This window comes from Pelecanus crispus, chromosome 5 (genome assembly GCF_030463565.1).
Source record: "Pelecanus crispus isolate bPelCri1 chromosome 5, bPelCri1.pri, whole genome shotgun sequence".
Taxonomy (NCBI): Eukaryota; Metazoa; Chordata; class Aves; order Pelecaniformes; family Pelecanidae; genus Pelecanus; species Pelecanus crispus.
In genome coordinates, this window is record NC_134647.1 from 73332995 (window position 1) to 73356896 (window position 23902).

At 40.5% G+C, this 23902-nt stretch overlaps 1 protein-coding gene across 1 annotated transcript; it reads right to left on the reverse strand.

The window, feature by feature from the left end:
• Positions 1–583: 583 nt before the first annotated feature.
• CFAP57 (cilia and flagella associated protein 57) lies at positions 584–23862 on the reverse strand. The gene is made up of 22 exons (XM_075710829.1): positions 23688–23862; positions 23286–23602; positions 21523–21809; positions 21154–21337; positions 20032–20184; positions 18807–18946; positions 17958–18123; positions 17453–17566; positions 16746–16958; positions 15970–16143; positions 14649–14810; positions 14010–14165; positions 11789–11882; positions 10708–10898; positions 9544–9717; positions 8255–8413; positions 7697–7840; positions 6416–6532; positions 5308–5442; positions 5081–5224; positions 1084–1210; positions 584–795 (listed from the first exon to the last, which is right to left on the reverse strand). The coding sequence occupies exons 1-22, from the start codon at positions 23845–23847 to the stop codon at positions 584–586; spliced, it is 3723 nt and encodes a 1240-aa protein (XP_075566944.1). The 5' UTR covers positions 23848–23862.
• Between the last annotated feature and the right edge of the window lie 40 nt (positions 23863–23902).

Sequence of the window (23902 nt, forward strand, 5' to 3'; positions counted from 1 at the left end):
GAGACAACACATCCCTAGATGGGATGCAGAGGCTTGAGCAAGGGCTCTGTCTCAGGTGTGCTTGACCACTACTCAAAGGTTGCCCTCAAAAGGTAATTATTTTTAGTCTGTGACTGGATACCTGCTTGGAATAACACTGATAGCTGTCTCAAGTGTGGGCAGTCCTTTCTATGGACATAGGCAATTCAATACTGGAAAATAAAAAGCTGGTGTTGATATTTGCAGCACAATGACACCAAATTAGAATTCTAGTAGAAAAGGCTTACAGAGTTTAACCAGCTCTTCTGAACTCAGAAACATTATTTTTCAAGAGAAAGGTGTGTACCTGCCCTAGCATGAAGGCACAAAGATCAGACTTGCACTAAGACAAATTTATTTTTTTTTCCTCTTGGCTCCTAGGCCTCATGGAAAGGGCAGATTCCAGGAAAGTAGAAGGGGGTGAAGGTTGCTGCCTTGTGTTCAGAGCAGTGAGTGCTGCACAAATGCTTCTAGTGGAAGAGTATAGGATCATGGAAGAAGTCTAATCTATGCATTTCTGATCTTGCCAGGAGAATATAATAATGTAAGGCATTCTTGCACCAGGTCACTGTTGCTGTGTCTTGCGGCTTCTTTCCAGATTCAGCCTAGGAAGATTTCCGTCTAAGAGAGGCTGAACTGCAAGGACTTGCCCCTTCTCCTGGATTTGGTCTCGTAGGTATTGAATTTCTAGCTGCTGCATTTCTATGATTTTCTCACTTTCCTTCTCTGCATTCAACCTCAGGACAGCTGGGCTGGACAGCAGTTCACTGGAGGGAGCTAGAAGATAAAATCAGAGAGGACAGAGCAGAGTAACAAAGGTCCAGCTTTCAGAGTTCTTTGGCATGAACAAGGAAGGGCATCTTTCAGGGCTGAAGGAGAGGAGCTAAACAGTAAGATTCTGCAGTATTTAGCAGCTTCTACAACTAACATTACAATATAACAGGTATCACCAGGCAGAAAAACTGGAATGATATGGAGACAGTAACAGAATTGTTCACCAAGGACAAAAAGGGCTTCCTGAATGAGTACTAACAATATGAAAAACATACAAGAAACACTACTCACCTGTGTCTTGAATTGCTTGCTTTTTCTTGGTTAATTTTAGTGTCGACCGGAGGTCATGTACCTGGGTGTGGGCCACCTTCAGTTCTTGCCGCAAGTCATTAATTTCCTTAATCAGACTCACATTTTCCTGTGAAAACAGTATGCCCTATGAGGAAAAGCACAGGTACTATCTAGCTCAGCAGTACGTATCTTCATATCCTTGGGAAGGACACTGGACAGTATAGAATCACATGCAGAAGATACAGGGCAATCAGTACAGTACAGAACATTTCAGATAAGGCCACAGTAGATTTGGTACAAAACATGACAGTATTCAAACCATGTTGTCTCAATAAGCTAATATTTGTTTTGCTTTTCTGACTGCAGCTGTACTCTGAGGTATCATCTTCATTGCCAATTCCACAGGGAAGCTCTGGTCCCTTCCTGGATTGATCCAATTAATTCAGAATTAATGTGAAGAATTCCCATTTCTCCCTCCGGTGTGTATTATTTTGCTTTTCCTTTGCCACTATGTGTCTGTTCGCTTAAATTATCTGTATCTCCTTGCAGTTCTTCAAAGCCCTCTTCGCTAGTTCTGACAGGCATCACTTTCCAACACCCCTTCCAAATTATTAAGAAATACATAAAGCATATGGAGACTTGAGATACCTACTGCTAACATGCTGTTATGAGGAAAAGTTGGCCATATATAAATCTTTTGTTCTTTTTTTAGTCAGTTTTCGACCCCTAAAAGTTCAATCCTCTAATTTTCTTAATAGCCTACCACAAAGCATCTTGCTGAAGGAGTTGTGAAAGTACAAGTGAATGTACTTTACCCATTGTTGTGACAGATTCAGACTTCAGCAAAAATAGTATGGGCTAATACTAGTGAAGGATGATAAAACTGTTGCTCATGATTCAGAAACAGGAGCACCATTAACTAAATATTTATTTTCTGAATTCAAAAGAAGTGGAATTGTATATTTGCCTCTTACAAAGACAGTGAAATATCTTATCACATCAACAGCTAGTGCAAATGTTAAACAGCTGCCATCATACTTGAACCAAGAATATCAACGATTTCAGCTACCTGTGGCGGTTTTTTAGAACTTTTGGAACACAGTACCATTCCAACCCCTTGAACTTCATCATAAATGGCAGTATTTTAAAAAGATAAATGGCCAAAAGGCATGCTTTGGGTACCTCACATAATACCAGTCTCAAACAATAAGGAACCCACTAAAACAACAGGAGATAAGAGCAAGGATTAATGACATTTTCCTATTAAAAAGGTGTCGTCAAATCTTGATTTTTTTTTAATGATAATTTTGGTTGACAGATAATTATGTTGCCATAAGAGATTTGTGTAAGGCATATGATTCAGTTCCTTAACAGCATACTTATCAAGTACTGGCACCACACAACTGAAACCTGATTAGTAACAAAGTACAACGCTTACTGCAGTTATCTGTATATTGATGCACTCAAGGAGTTCAAGTTGGCAGCAATAACTCAAGGCGCACGTACATGGCAAGATTCTCAATACTTCACACTAAGACAAGTACACCAACTGTGCTTTAGTTTCCCCTCAGCTGAAAGTCACTGACTGGAGGAAGATTGTGGGATGTGTTAAGGTCTGAACTTCTTGGGCAAGAACAGTTGTTCTTGCAGTGGTTGTGTTGGACTCTAAATGCAGCATGAGTTGGTGAGCGTAGACAGCCTGCTCTTGAAACCATAATATTTTGTTGACTCTCACTTGTTTAATACAAGTCTTCAAACACAGATGAAATTTGACTGCTACGCATTTATCCCAGAGCTTGATCCTGAAAGGAACACATGAAGAGGATAACTTCCAAGAATCAGTCAAGGAAATTTTATTTTGACCAGCTTTCAGGGTTAGGTCACACCGTTTCTGTTAGGTGTACTTTAGTCATGAACATCTTCATAAGTTCACTCCAAGTGGTTGAATGCTGCTATCAAATGAAGATCTTGCTTTTGGTCTATTAGACAGTATCTTGTACTTAGTACGTAGTATGTTGTATGAGGCAATCTGGTCTATGTAGAAATGTCTTGTTTGGTTTGCTGGGTGCTAAAAGGCTGCTGGTTAATACTGATAATATTTTTCTGAAGAGGCATGCTATCCAGAGAGATTAGCCTTTAATGCAATCTTTGTGTTTTGACAGAAAAATGCAATGATCACGCAATGGATTAAAATAAATGTTCATGGTAAAACTTGTTGTCACGGGATGTTGTGTCAAAGTACCAATTGTTTCAGAAAAGGGATTGATCAAATGCATGGAGGATGAGGCCATCAGGTACAACTGCATATAATGTCTGGATGCAATCTACAGCCTAGGAAGTCCCTACATTGCGGACTGTCAGAGACAGGTAGGACATCTTATAAAAATGATCATCCTATACATGCTTCACTTCAAGCAGCATTACTTCAAGATTATTCAGTGTGTCTGTTCTTATGTATCCAAGTGACCAAAGAATCCATTACAAATACAGAAGACTGGAGAGAAAACTAATACCCTAACAACAAGCAACTTGCCAATTGGTAAGAAATTAAAATTATCTTGACAATTCTAATCATGTGTTGCAGCAGTCACTGGTGGAATGTACCTATGAATAGTCACTCAAAAAGGAATGCACAGCTCTGAAAATGTAAGCACAACTGAGGAATAATAGAAATACAGAGCTAGAAGGCTGCCAAGACATCATTTACTTTTTCAAAGCAAGACCTGACAGAAGTTTGTCTAAACTAGTCTTAAAAGCCCCCTGTGAAGGACTGGAAGACCATGATAATTCCTCCTGGCTGTAAAGTCTCATTAATCTACTAGACTTCAGAGAACTGCTTTTTCTTTGAAGAAAACAGACTGGTTAGAACCTTTGATATCTTCATCTTCCAGATGTTTTATTAATTTGGTTTTAATCATCATTTCGTGTTAGGCTTACTGATCCAAGACATCAAGTATTATCATTATGAGCACTACCTGTCACCCCATTCCAGCAAGGAAATTCTTCAGGTTATTTTCTGAAGCCATCTCCTTTTGTGCCAAACGGAAACATCTAACACACAGAAAGAGTAAAAAAATTAAAACAGGGCCAGGGAAGAAGATTGCTATTGTCTGGGCCTGAAGAAGCACTATGAATAAACAGCAAAGAACAGATGACTTAGGAGGGGACTGAGGTCTAATGATCCTGAGGAAGCATAATAAAGTAACAATGAAGAAAGGGCTAGCGAGGGGAAAAGGAAATGCTGACTGAGCAGGAGGAGATCATGGTAAGAAGAGACTGTAAAAGACCTGTCTTCCCAGGATGTTTTGTGTGGGGCTTTAGATCCTCTCATTCCAGATGAAAACAAATCGGAACTTTGGCCCCAGCAGTCACAAGTTTACCTTGCCTTGTAAGGAACAAGGATTCTGAGCCAGAGATCTTGGTACGAATAGGCATATTCGTAACGTGTTTGTGAACTTCCTCAAAAAACCTGGATGTGAAAAGCAGAAAGTTCTTCTGAATTCAGACCAGTAGGCGTGGGACTATGTAGCCAAAGAAGTAATTTTTTTTCTTTTTCTATTCTTCCTCCAAAATTACTTCCTAAACACCACCACACAGCAACTACAGCTTGGCACTCAGACAGGTGCAAATTGACTACAATAGCAATTATAAATACTGTCTGAAATAAAAAATAAGTACATTAATTACTTAAAAAATATCCAGGCAGCAGAGATTCCCTATCTCCTTTTACATTAGGGAGTGGGAGATAAACGAAAGTATCCACGAAACAGCAGCAATTTCTACCTTCAGAGATCTTGTACTTTTTGTCCAGAACTTAGTAGCTCAATGACTACTATCCTTGAATGGAAGCACTTGAAAAACTTAGGAATTTCTGGCAAGGAAGCAAACCAAAACTGTTTCAAAGTCCTAAGGAACGACAGTGGTAAGGCTACTAAAGTCTCTTCTGTGCAGCTGCTTCCTTTTTTCCTCTCTAAACCACAAGTAAAAGGCTTATTACCTGCACAATGCGCATGTAAGCAGCTTGGTGGACCTCCTGATCCTTCACCACCTTCTTTTTTAAAGCTGCCAAATTCCTCTCAAGATACTCTCGCTGTCTCATGTACTCCTGCTGCAGAACTGTGTCTACTGCTTCAGTCTCCACCTGAGGGGGCACAGCATATTGCATCAGTAATTACACTACTAGAGAAATTCATCTGCAAGGAGAAGGCAAAGGCCCTGACTCACCATGTCTGATTGCTGCACATACTTGGTGTAGAGCTCACGGATTCCATCCTTCATTTTTTTTGAATCCTGAATGAAGCCCACACAATTATGAAGATCTGTTTTAAATCGTTTGATGAGAGCTTCCATATTTTGCTTCTGCAAGAATGATGTACGTACATTCTTATTTGGCTCATCAGAACACTCTACCATCTGCAATTTTCTAGAAAGACTAGTAGAACCAGTGAAAGCTCTCATATACTTTACTTCCACTTAATTTTTAAAAAATATGTCATTAAAAAAACTGCTGAGTATGTGAGCACTGCATGTCAAATAGCAGCGATAAGTTTTAGCAGCAATATTAATCCAAGATACTTGCATTAGGTAATGTAAGTGCCAGCATCCAGAGGTCTCGTCTGAAAACCAGTCACCTGTTATCAAGAATGCTATCCCCCACCGTCCTTTCCCAAACAACCTACATTCTTACTTAGAAACAACATGCAAACACTTAATGAGAGAAGGCAAGGGACAAAACGCATATCAGACACATGCACAACTTGATGATTTCACATCAAGATTTCCTTCTCATTCTCATTTGGTTTCTACCAGGCCCCTCTACCTGCTTTCTCAGTTCTGCACTGCCTGCTAAGCTCCTTCACCTTCACTTGCAGTCCTTTTTCCTCCCTCATGTCTGACGTGCTTGTTGTCAAACACAAGGGGTTCTTGTCTCCTCCATTGATAAGCCCACTCTTCATTTCATTCTATTAATGCCTGCATATCATTGTAGGTGGTAGGCTACGTGCTGCTCCTGTTTAGGCCAAGTGTCCCCAGATTTCAAGCTCGGGCAGGAAAGGGTAGTCAGTTAAGCATTTGCCTCACTGCTCTGTTAAACCCAGGAGAATATATGTTGATTGAACAAACTGACACATAAATGACTGGACTGTTTTACTATCAACTCTCTAACCTGGTTGCAGGCTTGGAAGTTTCTGCCTTGGTCCCACTGACCAGAGACTCTCCTGGTCCTTGGACACAGCATCCCTGAAGTACCTGTTTGCTCAGATTAATGCTTCTGCAGTGTTCTGTCCCCACAAACTTCATTATGTAGGACCTGCACAGTGGTTGTACCCCATACCTTCTGCCTCTCTCTGTGCATCTCGCGATCAGTTGCCTTTAGTTTCTGTTGCAGTTGTGTGATGTTCAGCTTCAATTGTGTGCTCTCCTTGTGGAATCGTTCCCGCTCCCCCTCCATCTGAAAGGAAGCAGGAGGAGGAAATCAGGACTAAAAGGAGACATGAAAAAACAACACATAACAGGAAAAACAGAGACTGGAAATATAGACTTGAGGGAGAAGATCCCCCTTCAGGTTGAATTACAACATGAAAAAAATCAATTTTGGAACAACACTGCCCTCTGTCAGAATATACAGAAAACACAAAATTGGATATTCAACTCCCTTTTGAGCTACAGGTATTGAAATGATGGGATGCCCTTTCATTTCCTCGAGCTGAACTGGAGCTTTACTGTTCCATCTGAATAAAGATGGGTGAGATAGAAATTAACAGTCAATGCTGGAAAGAGTAAGTGCAACAATAAGAAGAACCTGATACTGAAAAGAAACAAATGCACTGAAAAGCTGTGGCTATATATGTAGAACACAGGGAAAAAACCCAATAAGGGTACTACAGCATTTACTGGCATAAGATGGTGACCAGAAGAGAGAACAGAACTTTCATAATGCTAGTCTGACTTACCTACAAATTGTTCATTAGTTTGCATTTTATTTAAAAGGCTTTTGTTCTGAATATTAATAGGTCACTGATTAGCTATGTCACCACAGTCCTAATTTGGCTGAGCTAAAGGTACATCTATGGAGAGATCACAGTAAGTTTCTGTCATAAATAAGTTGCCTCAATGGATTGCTGCAAGCTAAATAGGAATACATGGAAATTTTCCACAGACCAGCTGATGAACAGCAATTTGTCCATGTACCTAACCCATAAACAGAGTTAGGTTTGCATAAATCTGCAACTTTTCTGAGAGAAGTAGTTCACTCTCTCTTCCTTCAGATCAGTAAAGGCAATATCTTGCAAAGCCTGTATGGTATGTGGAGGGCAACCACATAAGGACAAGAAGTATTTTTAAGCAAAACCGATATTACTTGGAGTCTAGAATTAAATACTGAAACAGGAGCTTAAATAACTGTGTCAATCACTGGCAGCATGTGATAGAAAATTAAATAGCAGCTATTGTGTGTAAGTATTTTTATTAGCTGTAAATATATTGAATCAGTGCTGTGTAACCTTGAAAGAAGTCAAGAAACAAATAGGGTGGAGTCTTCCATGGGACTTGCTGGGTCATCTTTGTATTCGAACAACGGGCTTAGTAGCAGAGGCCAAATGACAGTGTTACTCACCTCACAGATCTGCTCCTTCATTGTTTTGATATCATTTTCCCGTGATTCTATTTGCTTCTTAAATTCCTCTATTCTGTAATCCAGTACAAACTTGAACTTTTCCAGTTCCTGATTTTTCTTTTTTAGGTCATATATATGCTTCTCCTGGGAGAAATAGGTACAGAGAGTTGAACCAGACACAGTACACTCAAACAGATCCCTAGGACAAGGCACAAATATGGCAGAGGCAAACACAGCAGTCAGATCTAGTGGAAGACTGGACTTCAGTCACACATCTAACACAGATAGGGTGGGAAGGGAGGGGGTAAATAATGCAGAGAGCCAACTACAGATCCCGGAACAGGGAACAAGAAGCTCAACACCTTGAACTTGAGCTTCCCAAGAAAAGCTTAACATGTCAGGAAAAAACTAAAATCTCTAAACTAAAATCACAAATTCTTTAAGTTAAAACTGAGTTTCCAGTCACATGATATTATCCCAACATGACACCATTGAAATAAATATCTGCATTAAATTAAGGGAGGGTGACGGATCTCAGCCCGTTGTCCAGTTTCTCACCTTGTCTTGGATAGTGTCGGCTCTCTCTTGAATCTCTGTCTTCAGTGCCAACATGTCCTTCTCCAGTGACTTAATGATGCCTTGCAGCTTCTGTTGTTCCAGTCTCATTTCCTCAATGTCCATGTTTCGCTCCTTGAGCTCCTTCTGTAGACTGTTCAACTAGAGAGGCAAACAAGTAAGAAGTTAACAACCTCCAAAAGCTGTGCACAACTCAGCCATCCTATTCTGTAAGATACCTTGTAGACAGTGTGGGATAAAGGATATCAAATTAAGACATGATGAAGGAGCATTACATCACTTAAATACCTGTAACTCAGAAGGGGGTGAATATCCAGTAGCGTTTTCTGTATATTCTGACAGAGTACTCACTGTACTACAAGGAATCAAGGAATCTGCGTCCAGAAGCAAGAGGGGTATGGATATTATACCCAAGCAACAGCTTCAAATAACACTCAAGCCATGGAACACTATTTTAAGGTGATCATTTGTCATATATCTCTAAAGATGTCCAAAGTAGACTGGAAGTGTGCGTAGGTCATAGCTCTTTGGTACCCTCAAAATCCCCACCTCAGTACTAAGATCTGTGAAGCCAAGAAGGCTGGAACCAAGGAATGGTGCTGGTCAAACTGTGAGGACCCATGAAGAAATTTGTGGTGTCTAAAAGACAGTGGAAGTGAAGACAGTACCATGATAACAGAGGGTATGAAGGAAGAGAACCTCTCTGTCTCCAGACAGATATTGAAGAAATGGAAAAGAAAAAATGTCCCTCTAACATCCTTAGGCAAATGTAATACCCAGCCAGTAAAAGAGCTAAAAGGTTTTATGCCTCCTTAAAAATTGTAAGAGTAAAACCAATAAAAAATGGTGATGCATGCAGAACACAAAGTGTTCATTGCATTGAATGAAGCAGTAGAAGTATTTTTCTAACAAAGTGACACATTAGATCACATGAATGAAAAGGTTCATTTCTTTCCCATCACAGGATGAACAATATTATTATTTATAATTTAAAACTACATACGATAAAAGAAAGTGTACTAATAAAATCACACCTCCTCTATCATCTATCTCTAATCATATCAGCAATACAATCAGCACACAGCTGTTTCTTCTGCCCAAATATTCTAAAACATTCCAAATGATATAAGAAGTGGCTACTGTTCTCATATGAAATGCCACATATTTACAGACTAAATTAACAGACTAAATTGACGTGCTATTAACCACATTCAGTCCTCGGCTATAGGTCTCTACATGCAGGTTTGATCCTATCACAGAATAAGAGATACCCTTTTATTCATGACTCCTGCTTCTCCTTTCAGTTGCAGGTTTGATTCCTTTTCTTCCAAGAGCTGTCTCTCATACTTGATTTTGATTTCCAGGATTTCTCGGTCTTCATCTTCTTCAATTTGTTTCTTAATTTCTTCATGTGCTTGAAGCTGCTGCCTCATATCCTCCTCTGCCTGCAGTTAAGGAAAGCAAATGTTAGAGAAGACAACAGTAAAAGACCAATACAGAAGAGGAGAATTCTTTATTTGTAACTATGTTTCTCTTGTGAGGATCTGTATTTAGTGGCCTCTTCAACTGCAGCAATATAATTTAAGATAACTTAACTTCTCAGGGGATTAAAGTAACTTTAAAAACTGTTAAGACAAACATAAAAAATTCTTTTTAAGGCTTGGATGCTTCAAGTTAGGAACTTAGCCCAAGTACTAACATCAGCAAACTTGTTTGGGCAGCAGAAAATGCAAACATGAGTAACACTTGAGAAGATCTTTTAAAATTGCTGTTTCTGATGCATTAGGACCAATAACCACTCAGGTTTGCATCAGTGTCTGTATGCCTCTCTTCTCACATTCATTCTTCACATTCTTTCCAAATTGGTATTGTGATATAGGGCTGCAAACAGTGATGTTGATAGAATTTACTGACTTCAGATATATAAGCATCAGTTATCTGGCCACCCTTTGTCAAGCCAAGTCTTTGACCTCAATGTGCAGGAGTTTTTGAAGTACTCAGGGTATTTCTCTTTGTTCCCCAAAATTATGCAGGCAGGAACCTCAGGGACTCAGGAATGGAATTCACCATTTTAGAAATGTCTCTTCATTAGAACAAGATGATTGACTCTTTCTTTCTTCAATTATAGTAAATGTATCATCAAATCCACATTAACAAACAGGAATTCTTGGATCTAGTAGAAAGAGAGGCGAAGCTGAGAATGCCCAAGGATATTAATCTTAGCAGGTTGCTTACTCAAGGTATGAAGCCCAGAAGAGTTGGTAACTTAGCTGGGTTTTCCTCATTACTATTCCACCTGTCAACGTATTTTCCCAACGTTAGAGGCAGATTAGGATTTGCATGGAGGGAGCCAACATCTCCACTCCTAGGGAACATTTTATCATAGTTGGAGATAAACTTAGTCAATAATTAAAACTGCAAATCAAGTTTCCTACCTCTTCCAGCAGAACAGATTTCTCATTAAGTTTTTCCTCATAATATTCTGTTAGCTCCTTCACAGCCCTGCTTTTGCTTTCCTCCAAATCGTGCAATTGTTTCTCATATTCCTCCTGCATCCTCTGGGATTTCACTTGCAGCTCCTCGTATTTCTCATTTTCCATTAAGAGTTTCTGATTACTGTCAGATTCTGGTAACAGGAAACATATGGAATGGATAAAACTAATAGAAAAGAGAGGTGTATCCCATCCTTCTACAGTCATCAATGTCTTATTCTTTACTGTCTTTTTGGCAGCTGGTTGCAATAAGTTACACTAGAAGCACTTCATCGCTTTCTTCATCAGGGGTTTTAGACTCTGGGGCCATAAAAAATTTTACAGCAGAAAACCATCTCTTGACTTCCCTGCTCTTCCTTTTACTTACCACTTCACTAATAATGCCTGTTCCAAAGTAGACATTCACCATTCTCAGTTGTGTCTCTGAATATTCTGCTATATCCCTGCTTGCTGCATCGGGACAGAATGTTGTTCTGTTCCAGCTTTAACAAGTCTAAAACCTACACCAAAATCTCCTACTCTGCCATTACAACAAATTAATAGCAGCTAATTTAGGCATTCCCTTGAGATGACAACCATGACAGACCTAAGTACATAACTGTTACAGAGTAGGAGTAGGCAATGGACTCATTTATGGGTGGATTTGCTTTTTGGTACTAATCTGCAGTATTTCTGCTTTATCTTGATTACAAATCTGGGGTCCAGGTATTTCCATGTTGTATGCATTGTACATTAGCTTCCTTGCTGAACTGTATGACTTCACTATTCTTGCAAAGTGAACTGTAAGATAAATGAAGAAATTACTAATCTCAAAACCCAAACATCTAAGATACAGTGCCCATGTGCATGTTCTCGTCATGGTCATGTGTGTGGTGCAGTTTAGACAAACGTTTGATCAGCAATATGTATATGACATACATGCATTTTTCCTTGTACTCTAGTAATCCCTCCCTGTCACGTTACTTGCTATGAATCTAATGCACTTCCTCGAGATTCTAGTTACAAACACTTGTTATGGTCTAACCTAGCTGTTGCACCTCCCTGGCCTGTTTACTCATCAGCTCAGACAGTTGAAACTGGTGTTGTAGCTCCTGTTTTTCTTTCTCTGCCTGTAAAATCTGGGGAAAAAAATAAGAAAAATAAATTTTAATTTGAAACTAGGCAAAGCAGTGTCCACATTATTTGTGCTCTTGCCCATGTTGGGGAACACATACACAACAGAATTTGTGTTTGAAGTGTCTCACCAAAATTCAGATGCCATGTGTCACTAAGCCAAGTTTTCCTGGAGATTAGTTTGTTACAACAAGTTACAAAACTATGGAAAGGTAAGGGAAAGTAGCAAATGGAGTTCATATAATACAGGGTACTGTATAATCCTAATCTAACAAGAAAAGTTTGTGAGCTACAAAAGCCTCCACTTCTTTGTGTGTGTCTGCTTGAGGAGAATTTGCAGTTCCACAAATTGTTGTCCAGACATTAAAGTTCAAGCTGCTTCCTGTCTTACTTGAAGCAACCTTGAGGTCCTAAAACATTGACATTTGCATAGAATGACATTAACCTAAGCAAAAGTGAGTTTTGAATGCCATTTGCTTGGAATGTCTGACTACCACTACAAATGACTTAATCTTCCAAAAAAGCACAAAGAACTGGAACAAGAAAATGGGTGAGAAATTTCCCAGAAAAGTTGGGAATTGTACCATAGGTACAATTTTTTCACTTTCTTCTCAAAACAACTGTATGGGTCTTGCATAAGCAGAAAAAAAACCCTGCACTTGCCTGCTGGACACAACAACCAGAAAGGTTAGCCCCAAGCCTGTCCAAATCTGTTGTTCAGTTTAATCTTAATATGTACTGATACTCAGACAGGAAGTACAACTTGCCTGCCTAGAAAACTTTTATTCACCTTCAAAGGCATTTCCTTGCAAGCCTATAATCAACAAGCCTAAACAAGTGTCAGTGTAGCTGAGACTATTATAACTCTATAGCCAAGTGCTACCTATGAAAAGACCTGAAGAACTGCAGAAGAAATCCAGCACAGGTAAAACACAGGTAGAGGAATCTATAAGAAATGAAATGGCTTTCTTGTTAAAGGTCAAGCTGTACAAAAATGAGGTAAAATAGAAAGGTTAAAACTCAGGTTACTTAAATGCAAAAACCACAATGAGAAAAGCCAAAGAGACTGAGGAACTACTTGAAGAAAACATTAAAATGAATAATTAATAATTCCTCAAAAAAATCAAGATCAGAAACCTGCCAGAACATTTGTAGGGCCAAAAGACAAGAAAGGTCTAAAAGGAGCACTTGAAAATGACGAGACCATAAAATAACAAAACTAGTAAGTATCTTGGTAAGCTTTCATACTGGAATCCTTCTTTATGTGGAATCAAACTGAAATACTTCTTGAAGGGACTACATACAACTCAACAAAATTATCAGTAACAAATCACCAGGACAGGATAATATTCATCCAAAAGCTCGAAAAGAACATGAGGTTGACAGAATTGAATCATGCAATATGTAATCTCTCACTTCAAGACATCTTACTGCCAGAGAAATTGCTATTGGATCACTTGCCTTCTAACTCCAAAAAGGGTCCAGATATAGCAAATTACAGGTCAGAAATCTGGTGTGGGCACCAGACAGATGGACAGAATAGAATTAACAGGCACAGATAAATAAGACACTGGGAAGAATTATTGTGGCTTTTGCCTTTCAGGGAAGTCCTGCTTCATGACCACAGAGAAATCAATAAACACATGAACAGAGGAAACCCACGGAATATTATTTTACTTCTGTTTTCAAAAAGCAAGCAAGACACCTCAGCAGGCATTCTTAAAAAAGCTAAGTGGCCAGGGCATAAAGAAGGTGGCATCGAGAAGAATAATTGTTGGATCCTGCAGCAGCTGCAACCTTCTATGTGACAGAGCTTTTAAGGCATGGTCCCATTTCTACTCCAGGGTGATAGAGCTTACCGATCTTTGGTGTCAGGCAGCATTTATTGCTGAACTGTTTTTATGTGAAGATACTTATAGGCTACCTAGGAGAACTCTTGCATCCCGTTGTACTTACAAGAGGCTTGACTCAAAGGTAGCTTCATGCTTTACAAATATCAAGAATGTCTTTATTGGAAAGGAATGCTTCATTTTTCAGATGCTTTATGGCATTCATACATACATAATGCAAGCTTGAATTCAACTTGTCAATGAAAGATTTCTTGGTATTTGGTTCTGCAATATGAATCATACCTGGTGTTTGGTTTTAAGGGAGCCTATTTCCTGAGTGAAATTCTCTTCTAATTCCTTTATTTTTTCATTACAGTACATGTCCTTGAGACGTAGCTGGTAATCATTTTCTGTCTGTAGCTCTTTCACGCGAATCTGCAGGTCTAGCATTGCCTGACTCTGTTAGGACATGGATGAGAAGACAGATTTAACAGAGAGATTATTTGTCATTAGCAACAGCTTGTTAAGGACATTTTATTTACATGCACATATTTACGAAAGACAGCCTTTGCAGAGAATTTTCAGACAGATAGACTTAAGATAGACAGAAGTAAGGTTCCCTTTTTATCTTAAAAGATGGTTTATAGAAACGCATCTCCTGACTTCTCCAGTCCATTAAAACTGCTTTCAAGAGATTGGGGAAAGTATTAGAAACTTAGAATTCTAAACTTTTTTCCACACTCACTGTTCATACAATGCAGTTTGCATATTAACAAGCAGCTGCAGCTACTTGCTGTAACCTCTTTTTATGACGAAAGCCATGCAAGCCTTCTTAAACAGAAGGCCACATAGGAACAGCTAGTCGCAAGCATCATGCAAATGTAATTCATAAGCTGTACACTAGGAATCCTATAGTTCATGTTCACAAGTCGCTCCTCTTACCTTCTCTTCTATATCTGATCTCATGATCAGCACTTCCTCGGCATACTCAACTTCCTTTTCCCATTTCAGTATCCCACCTCCTTTGTCATACACTTTCCAGATAAATATAGAGCCATCCTCTGAGGCAGTCAGCAGAAATAGGTCGTCGTTTGTTATGGACATCTTAGAAGGAAGAGACGACATAATAATAGTAGAGACAAGGAAGAATGGAGACAGAGTGTGATTTTATACCAAATTTTCCTCTCCACCCACACAGTCCCTGTCATTTCTACCACAGAAGTCAACAGTGGAAATATTAACATAGCCCCACTACCAACATTTTGATTATGTCCTCTACTCCTGTCCACCCTGGTCCAGACAACAGGGTAAAGGAAAGAAAAGAAGAAAACACGTGAAGACACTGGATCCATTTCTGTTCTCAAAGCTGTAGGAAGATTTTTAAAAAGCTGGAACAGAAGAGACCTTCTAGACAGTTACAGCACAGACAGGCAATTTATATGACAATGCCAAAGGTCTCTAGCTTTTTTCTTTGAGAAGTTGTTTGAGCAACAGATGGGTAAATGTTTTCTTTTGAATCTGCAAATAAGCCTACCAAGAACTATCTAGTAATAACTGCTGTCACCTCCTCCAGACCTCCTGTGACTGCGTGGCCTGGCATAGAGTACCTGGGAGCTGACACAGCTTATGAACGAGGTGAAAGTAGAGTTCCAATAACTGAAGTTCATAGCCTAATGTTGGACTGTGCAGCTCTAAGGCAAGGTCCAGTATTTGACAGTGATACTTAAAATGCCGAAATTACAGTTTTAACATGACAGAACATGTGGCTTCCTGAAGAAAGTGCCCTGAAAAGTTCCATGGTTGCAGGCTCTACTCGCCATATCCCCACCTTTCAGACGCTGTTCATTAGCCTTTTAGAAATACACTCTATTTAACAGACCAGCACTGCAATCTCTTCTGCTCTTTACCCTGGCAGCAAGTTGCTTAATACACTTACCTCATTCCTCCTTCCATTTGCACAATAGGTTTTCAAGCCTGCATAACTTTACCTTCCTCTTTCCAGAAAGAGCTATATCAAAGTTCTCCATCAGGGCTATGCCTTGTCACGTATCCTGGTGCAAGCCACTTTTTAGCCAACAACAGCTTATCCAGTGACACCTATTTCTAGAGACAGGACTTCTACAAATGCCGTAATATTCATTCTCCACACGCAGGTTCAACCTTAGTTTTAACATATTATGCTATGAAATGGGAAGGAGAATCGGTGCTAAAGGAGACGTGCAGGGAAAAGAAAGTACTAAAGTACTAAAGTACTCTGTGTTACCTTTGTAACAGCACCTGCATGGGCCTGATACTCGTTGAAATCCTTCGTCAAAGGTAATGGGTATTTCATAGCTCGAATTGTCCCCAGAGATGTACCAACAAATACCATGTGCCCGGAATGAGAAACAGCTACTGCAGTATAAACAACACCAAAAGCAGACACCTCATGCTGGATCTAAAAAAAGAAAAACAAACCCACCACACAAACCCCTCACATTACATTAAGTTTCCCAATACTATTTGATTACTTATTGCATGAGTAATTGTCATACCTCTGCCTGCAGCAAACAATGCAGTTAAAAGAATCTACATGCCTATAGAAGTAAAGCCGTGAACAATAATTAGTATTAAGCTTTATAGATATGCACTCTTAAAATTTCAAGCCAAGTTCTAGAAGTTGATCACTTCTGAAAGATGTAATGGTTATCACATACAATTTACTACTTTTCTGGACAAAAAAAAAAAGCATGTAGCCTACAGTGGTAGATGCAATACACCTGTATTTCAGCAAAACAGTTGATACAATATTAAAGTTAGTTTGTTAGCTGGATTAGAAGATTTCTAGTTAAATCCAAGTAAAGTTATAAAAATAGAAAAACTACAACAAAATCTCAGGTTTCATGGTAAAGGACTTAAGAACACAAGAAAAGTGTCAGTAAATATCACAGCTACCAAAACTAGACTGATTCCTACTTACCAAATGGATGATAAGGAAACCAAAGCACTAGTACCCTCCCCAGAGAACTCAGCAAAACCCCATTGTGCTTGTTAGCTCACCAAAGACTCTGAAATTTCTTTGAGAGTTTGGTCAGATCCAACAGCAAAGATGATTCTGGCATCAGAAGACAGGGCAATGCTGCTGTAGATGCAGGACTTGAGCACACACTCTGACTCCCTTTCACCTGTCAACAAGTTCCATTCATACACAGCACCATGTGTGTCACAGGAGACAAATTTAGTATCATCTGCGCTCCATTTAACTGCATGTATCTGGCAAAAGCAAAACACACCAAGGAGACTGATGTGTAAGTTATAGACATACAGCATGGAGTCATTTTACTGGTAAGTCCATGACAACTTTGGAATCATACTTCTAAGTCTTACTTAAAAACCCCTAGATGTTTCTCAACTAATTTAATTTTAGCATTTAAAAAACCAGTAAGAACTACTTTATGTACGCACTGTCAGGAAAAAGCTCATTTCAATAATGAATAGTGTATTTTATTTTTGTAATTTATTACTGGGATATTTTTCCTGGTTCAGCTACCTGCCAATCAGTTGCCTTCAATTTAAGGGCAGACTCCTTAGATTTATCTAGTGCATGCATACATGGACTTCTAACCAAAGAAAACTGACTTTTGTATTTCTATTTTTAATTTTTGGGCCCATTTATGATCCAAAATTATACTTCACCTTTTCAAAATGCATCTTACCAACTAGTTCATACTTTAATGAGCTGTATCATATAAGATTTGTTTACTAACCTTCCCACTATGTCCTTTCAGATTATTAATATTCTCAAAGGTGATGCTGGAATAAATTTGAATCACATTTCCATTAACTGCAGCAAAAAGATGGCCTCTGTTACTGAATGAGCACTACAAAAAGAACATAACCACCCATTACTGTAGATGCAGTGTACAAAAAATTCATGCATTGAATTCCAATGACATTATCTAATATCAGAATGTTACACAAAAGGAAAACTCCATGACATAATTAGCCTCTAACTGCTTTCTTAATTGGTGCTTTCCCCTGTAAAATTCAGTCCTTGAGTATTTTTGAGCAAACTACCCCTTCTGCTGCTTCCCAGGTCCACAGTTATGCATCAGCCTCCAGGTTTATTTTCCACTAGTTGGAATCCTTTTCTCTATGCTTTGATATCCTAAATCCTACTAGGATCTATTGGAGAGGCTTCTATCTTCTGCCACGTTCTTCACCACTCTGCTCCCTATAACTCCCCAATTTCATTTTCACATCACTCCTTACCTCTCTACACTTTCTCACAGCAAACTCCTTGAAAACATGCATGTCCTCATACAGTAGACTTATAAATCGTAGTTTGTCAGAAAACCCAACCAAACAGAAAAGGCCAGTGGGATGAAGTGATACTGTGTATGCTTCCTCATGATATTCCTTATACAGCTCCAAAGTGCTGAAAGAGAAAACCATTGCGCAGTATGGAAGAGTACAAACTCCCTATGCACGCCTGACAGGACAATATCTGGCTCGGCAGGGAGACCTGCAGCTACAGTCTGACTCTGCCTTGTCCTTGAGGAAATGTGTTGTCATTCTGTTAACTAACGATCACACAGATGTTAGAGGAAACAAAGGCAAATCTGAACTTTCTGCTTCACAGAGATGATGTGGAAAGTGCAAGAGCAAATCCTTGTTTACTGTAACTTAATGAAGAAGGTAAATGAACCGCTGATGGCAAACATCTTCTGAGATTTGTTTTTCTCCCCCTCTCCCTCCATACAATCTTAAAAGCTGGAGTCATTTTGCTTAAGAACTATGGCTATGAAGCAGGAGATGCGCCAACAGTATCTTAAGACAAAGCTGAATAAAACTTTCCTGAAGATTTCTTTTTTTCCAAAACAAATGAGAAGTCTGTCACAAAAATGGCTTAATAGAAAAGGCTTTGTATTCTTTCGGCACTGGTTTTAAAGGCACTGCATATTCACACTCCCCAAATCATGTCAGTAAAACCATTTACATCCCACACCACACAAGAATTTTACCAGAACACCACTCTCATTCGTATGAGATTTCTGCTGTTGCCTGCTAAATACAATGCACAAAAAAGCAAGAGGTAATAACAAACAAACAACTCTTTACTTCATCTTGTAATTCCAGATGCGGACAGATCTATCCAGGGAACAAGTCGCAAAAATGGGTTTCCAAATACAGATGTCCAGACCAGTGATTGAAGCAGAATGCAATGGGAAATTCAGATACGCAAAATAAGCTGCCTTCTCCTGAGAAGCAATGAGAGCATTAAAAAAAATCACAAATATTTCACTGCGGGCAGTAAGTCAGGTAAGAAAACCATCATAGCTCTTTGCACACAGTAATCAAATAGATTTGAGGAAACCACTCAATCCTTTCACTGCACCAGCCTGAACATTGCAATGTTAAAAACATAACAATGTTAGAATCAGTTTTAACTTTATAATTAATAATCAAGAAAAGTGATGCAGGGAAGATGTAGGCTCCATAGTTCTCATGGACTAGTGAGAGCAGAACATAATTGTAGGTGTCCAAAGAATTGCAAGTTAGATAAATAAATAAAACTGGACCTGCAAGAATTCAGTTAAGACCTTCTGGTCAGACAGATATTTAGAAATAATCAAGTGCTGAGTGATAAGCAACTTAACCAGGATGTTTAGCTATTGCATGCTGGAAGTGAAGCACCAATAAAATTTTAGGCTGTGTGCAGAAAAAGGACCCATAAAGTTTTCCTGTAAAGATCTTTCCGTATGCCTGTGCACAGGTTAGGTATTTAACTCCATGCAAGTCGATTTCATGATAATACATTTATCTCTTGTCTTTGTATTATTTAATTCCTTCAGAGTAGGGAAGGTTTTTCATAATGTTGGTCCTTCACAAAGAGGTTTCACTTCTAACTAGGATCTCAATAACTATTATTTTAGAGTGACATGAGATTCCCATGGCTGTTTCAGCCTTATCATTGCATTAAAGTTTCCACATATTACAGTGGAGCGTAAACTACTACAGTTACATTAAAAATCTCTCTGTTAAAGCCTTACTTAAGTGGTTCAACAGTGACATGCACCCTTAAATGGTCTTAAGAGTGTCCTCTATCATTCTGCTGAATAACATCAGGTATTCATATGGAGGGATGCTTGAGCAAGGGGCTACTGAAATACAGCTCTCAGAGAAGCACGCAGAGCACTTCATATCATGAGCTTTAAGGGTTCAGACGCTCTCTGATGGATTTTATGAGAATGCATCACAGAAAGCAACACTGAATAGCCTGTGCCATTACAATACACCCCTTACTGGACATGATGGCTGTGGAATGTGATAAAATTGCACTCACCTTCATAAGATCGGTGGAGAGCATAGTAAACATGTAAAGCTGATTTTTATTTGTGTAAACGACCATCGTTTCCTCAGAGGGGCTGAAGCATATACATATAATGTCCTGTCTGCCTGACTGTTTTGGCTCACTGCTGAACAGGTCCCGAGGAAGCTGCACAAGAAATGCATCCCATGGGATATTCCAGGTCTCCATGTTTTAGTAGTAGGCGCATGCGCACACATACAAACTTTTGCTGTAATGCTACTCTAGTAGGCATATACATAATATCAGTAAGACAACTTGGATATTTAATAGTACATAACTACTGCAAGACAGGGAATAGGGGACAAGATAACCTAACTGTATCTATAACATTACAGCCAAAGAAAGTATCACAGGACATTTCAGCAGTAATCTTAAGTACTGCATTAAACAAAAATGAAAATGGTAGCAGAAAAACATTGAGAAAAAAAACTAGCAAGTGTCTGAATCTGAATGAAAACTACCTGAAAATTGTGATCTCAGAATAAGTTCTTTGCAGTGCATCACTCAGGTTGATAACAGTCTTATTACAGGGTCTCATGCATAGGGAAGATCTGACCTTTTAGACCCAGGGTATGAAGGCTTGACCAGGTCATCAGAGTTAAGTGTTCTTATCCAGCGATTCCAGTAAGTCAGTGCATACAGCTTGCTATAGAACAGCTAGAAATCTTACTAGATTACTTCAGAGTGCACAAGCCTCATGACAGCTATAATAAATATCTGAGAGGAGAAAAGTTTTGCCTTGGAAAAAAATAAGCAGCCTAGTTCGTCAAAACTGATGCAGACTACTACTTAGCTCTAAAAGTGTCCATAAATACAAGTTTCTTAAAGGTTTCCTGAAGTCTAGCAGCTTCAAAGCACATTTTACATGTGGGAACATGCAGAGCCACTTTGCAAAAGGATATCTGTCACTGACTTTCAGTGTGACTTCTGGCAACTCCCTTCCTTTCAACATCACCAGGACAGTTAGCTAATGCTTACAGTGTAATTTAGAGATGTGCTAAAAATTATTCTTAATAACTGAATTGGAAGCACCCCCACCCCTCCGAAACAGGGCTCTGCTGCATAATTGCTTGGAAAAGCTTTTTTCCTCCCTACCCAGATTTCTCGACTCTCTTTGTAGACTTCCTTTTCCTTCGTCTTCTCAAACAGAAGAACAACTCCTGGGCTAGATGAACATGCAAAGCCTTTGGAATAAGCTGCAACTGCAGATATTTGAGGCAAAGAATACTGTTGTGAACCATTATCTTCAGAGGCCAGTCCACAAGAGACATCAGAAGAACTGCAAGCAGGAAATCCATAAAGACTTAAGAATAAAGGACAAAATAAAAAATGTTTGTCAGCAGTAATCAAAATATTATACCCCACTCATAAACTGGACAAGAAGGAAATAAATTAATGGCTTGCAACTAATCTGCATGCACAAGCATGAAACTACTATAGTCATAGCATTTAACAAAGATTTACCTCTCATATTCTTTTGTTGTTTCATCTTCTTCTAGCTCCCTGGGTGGGTTTTTGTACTCTACACTTGTCTCCCAGTGCAGCTCTCCAGTTTCAAACAAGATAAGTTTGCCTGTGTCAGTGCCACATATAACTTCCTCCTCGGACAGCCAGGCATGGCACAAGTAGTTTTGCGGCTCTCCCTTTTGTAAATTCATCTGCTTCAAAGTTCCTTCACTGTACTTAAAAAGTTTAAAAAAGCCATTTCCAGTGATACAAACCTGTGCATTGTCTTGAGGACTACAGCTCACCTATGGAACAAAAGAGAGAGAAATTATTTTATACAACTATGTTCACAAATAAGCAAATATTATACCTGTTCTAAAGACTTTCAATACCAGATACAGGAAAACAAACAAGGGAAGAAGGTTCATAGAAACCTACAGGAATACAGAAGAGACTAAGAAATGACCATCATAACTACATATTGCGGTTTTCCCCCTTTCAAAACTGTGTATACCAATTTTACACAACGCTATGAATACATTAACTCTATCAAGCTAAGATGCTATCCGAATCAACGCAATATTGAAGAGAAAGTTGTCTCTGCCCTTCAGGATTAAATGACAAAAGTAAGGCCAAAATACATTTTTACTGCTGATTAGCAAGTTTTTCAGGCAGCAAGCTTCCTGAAAAGTGGGACCATTCATTCTTAAAGGCCAGGAATAAATTCTGTATTTCTGTATTTCACGCAAACCTTGCCCATTATGCATATTAATTCACATAATTAGGTGTTTATTGGTGAAAACAGTGGAATAGCCACCTCAATACCCAACATGAAGGATAGCAGGGGTAGTTAGACCTCATTTTTCATGCTTAATGGGACTTTAGACAGCAGTTGTCTTTATGGTCATTCTCCTCTCTTTAGGAATTGAGCTCATGAAGTCAGTAGTTCACCCAACCTCTGCTCGTAGCTGTGTCCCCGAAAAAACGTCAGCTAGGGTCCAACCAACCCATGTACTGAAAGCCTCTTACCTCCCTGCAAGAAAGATACTAAAAAGGGGCACCCAAAGCAGGATGCGGAAATTGTTTGAGTGCCATCAGCCTGCTCCTAGCCACTCTTCCTGCACATAGATGCACATGAACTGCACATAGAACAGACTGCAGGAAGGAAAAGGTGCACAAGCATGCCACGAGCTTCCAAGACGTGTGTTAGGCGTACTGAGCACAGCCAATATATTTAATGGGTGTTTCTGCAGGGACACATTGCACATGCACTCGCCAAAGGGATTGGCCACGTACCATAGATCTCATATGATGTAAGAGAATCTCATGTGATACGGACATGAGAATGTCCATGACGGGTCAGAGCAAATATTCATTCAACCCAGTGTCCTACTGCAGCTGATGCCAAGAAAGGCCACAGAAACTGTATATAATCTACAGCATGGAGCCCTCTCCTCCCTCTCTTGCCCTGGACAGAAGCCATGTGGCCACAGGAAAACACACCTGTCCACATTACCTGCAGATTAAATTTACGTGCTAGCTGGCACCCAGGACTTGCTGAACTAGGTTTGATCCTTTTATCTGTCTTTTTGAAAGAGTGCAATAGGGTCCCAAAGATCCAGTCATTTGTGAAGCAAAATGTTAGAAATGAGCGACGCTGGCCCAGCTCAGTTTTGGAGGCAGGCGTGCGGCAGCCCCGTACCCTGGTAAGGCCGGGGGGAGCCGAATGGGCCCGGGGCTGGCAGGGCGGGCGCGGAGCCTGTGCGGGCCGCGGCCGTTACCTGGCAGATGCCGCTGCCCGGGGCCTCGACGCGGACCGCCGCCATCAGCCGCTGCTTCTCCCAGAGCCAGTAGGTGAGGTGCCCCTCGGGGGGGGCCGTGGCGGCCGCCAGGTACCGGCAGTCGGGGGAGAAGGCCAGGGACACCGCCGCCCGCGCCGGCAGCTCGGCGCAGGCCAGCGTCCTCCGCCGCCGCGCCGGCTCCGACGACAGCTCGTAGACCGCCAGGGACGGCTGCTCCGCCACCGTCTCCGAGAGGGCCAGGTAGCGCCGGTTGGGGCTGACGGCCAGCGCCTGCACGCCCCGGCTCTTCCCGGTGCCTGCGGGGAGGAGAGGGGTCGGGTCAGGGCGGGCCGGGGCCGGGGCCGGGCCCGGGGCCGGGACCAGGGCCGGGGCCGGGGCCACCTGGGATGAACTTGTGCCATTTCTGCTCGAGGTGGAACCGGAGGCAGCCCGCCCCCGCCGCGTGCAGCACGACCTGGTCCTCCAAGAAGCAGACGCCGCCGGCGACCCGCGGCCGGCAGCCGAAGACGGCCACGGGCTGCGCCGCCACCACCGCCGCCATGCCGCTGCCCCGGCCGCTGCCGCCGTCGCCGTGGCAACCGCGGCCCCGGCCCCGC

What these genes read in the sequence shown, in the direction of transcription:
- CFAP57 (XM_075710829.1), bottom strand. Translation starts at nt 23,847, where the DNA reads ATGGCGGCGGTGGTGGCGGCGCAGCCCGTGGCCGTCTTCGGCTGCCGG. An exon ending in AAGAGAGTCGAGAAATCTGG is followed by an intron (nt 20,185 to 21,153) that starts GTAGGGAGGAAA and finishes TTTCTTGTGCAG; the next exon opens with CTTCCTCGGGACCTGTTCAG. An exon ending in ATGCAGGTGCTGTTACAAAG is followed by an intron (nt 14,811 to 15,969) that starts GTAACACAGAGT and finishes CTTCCTTCTAAG; the next exon opens with ATGTCCATAACAAACGACGA.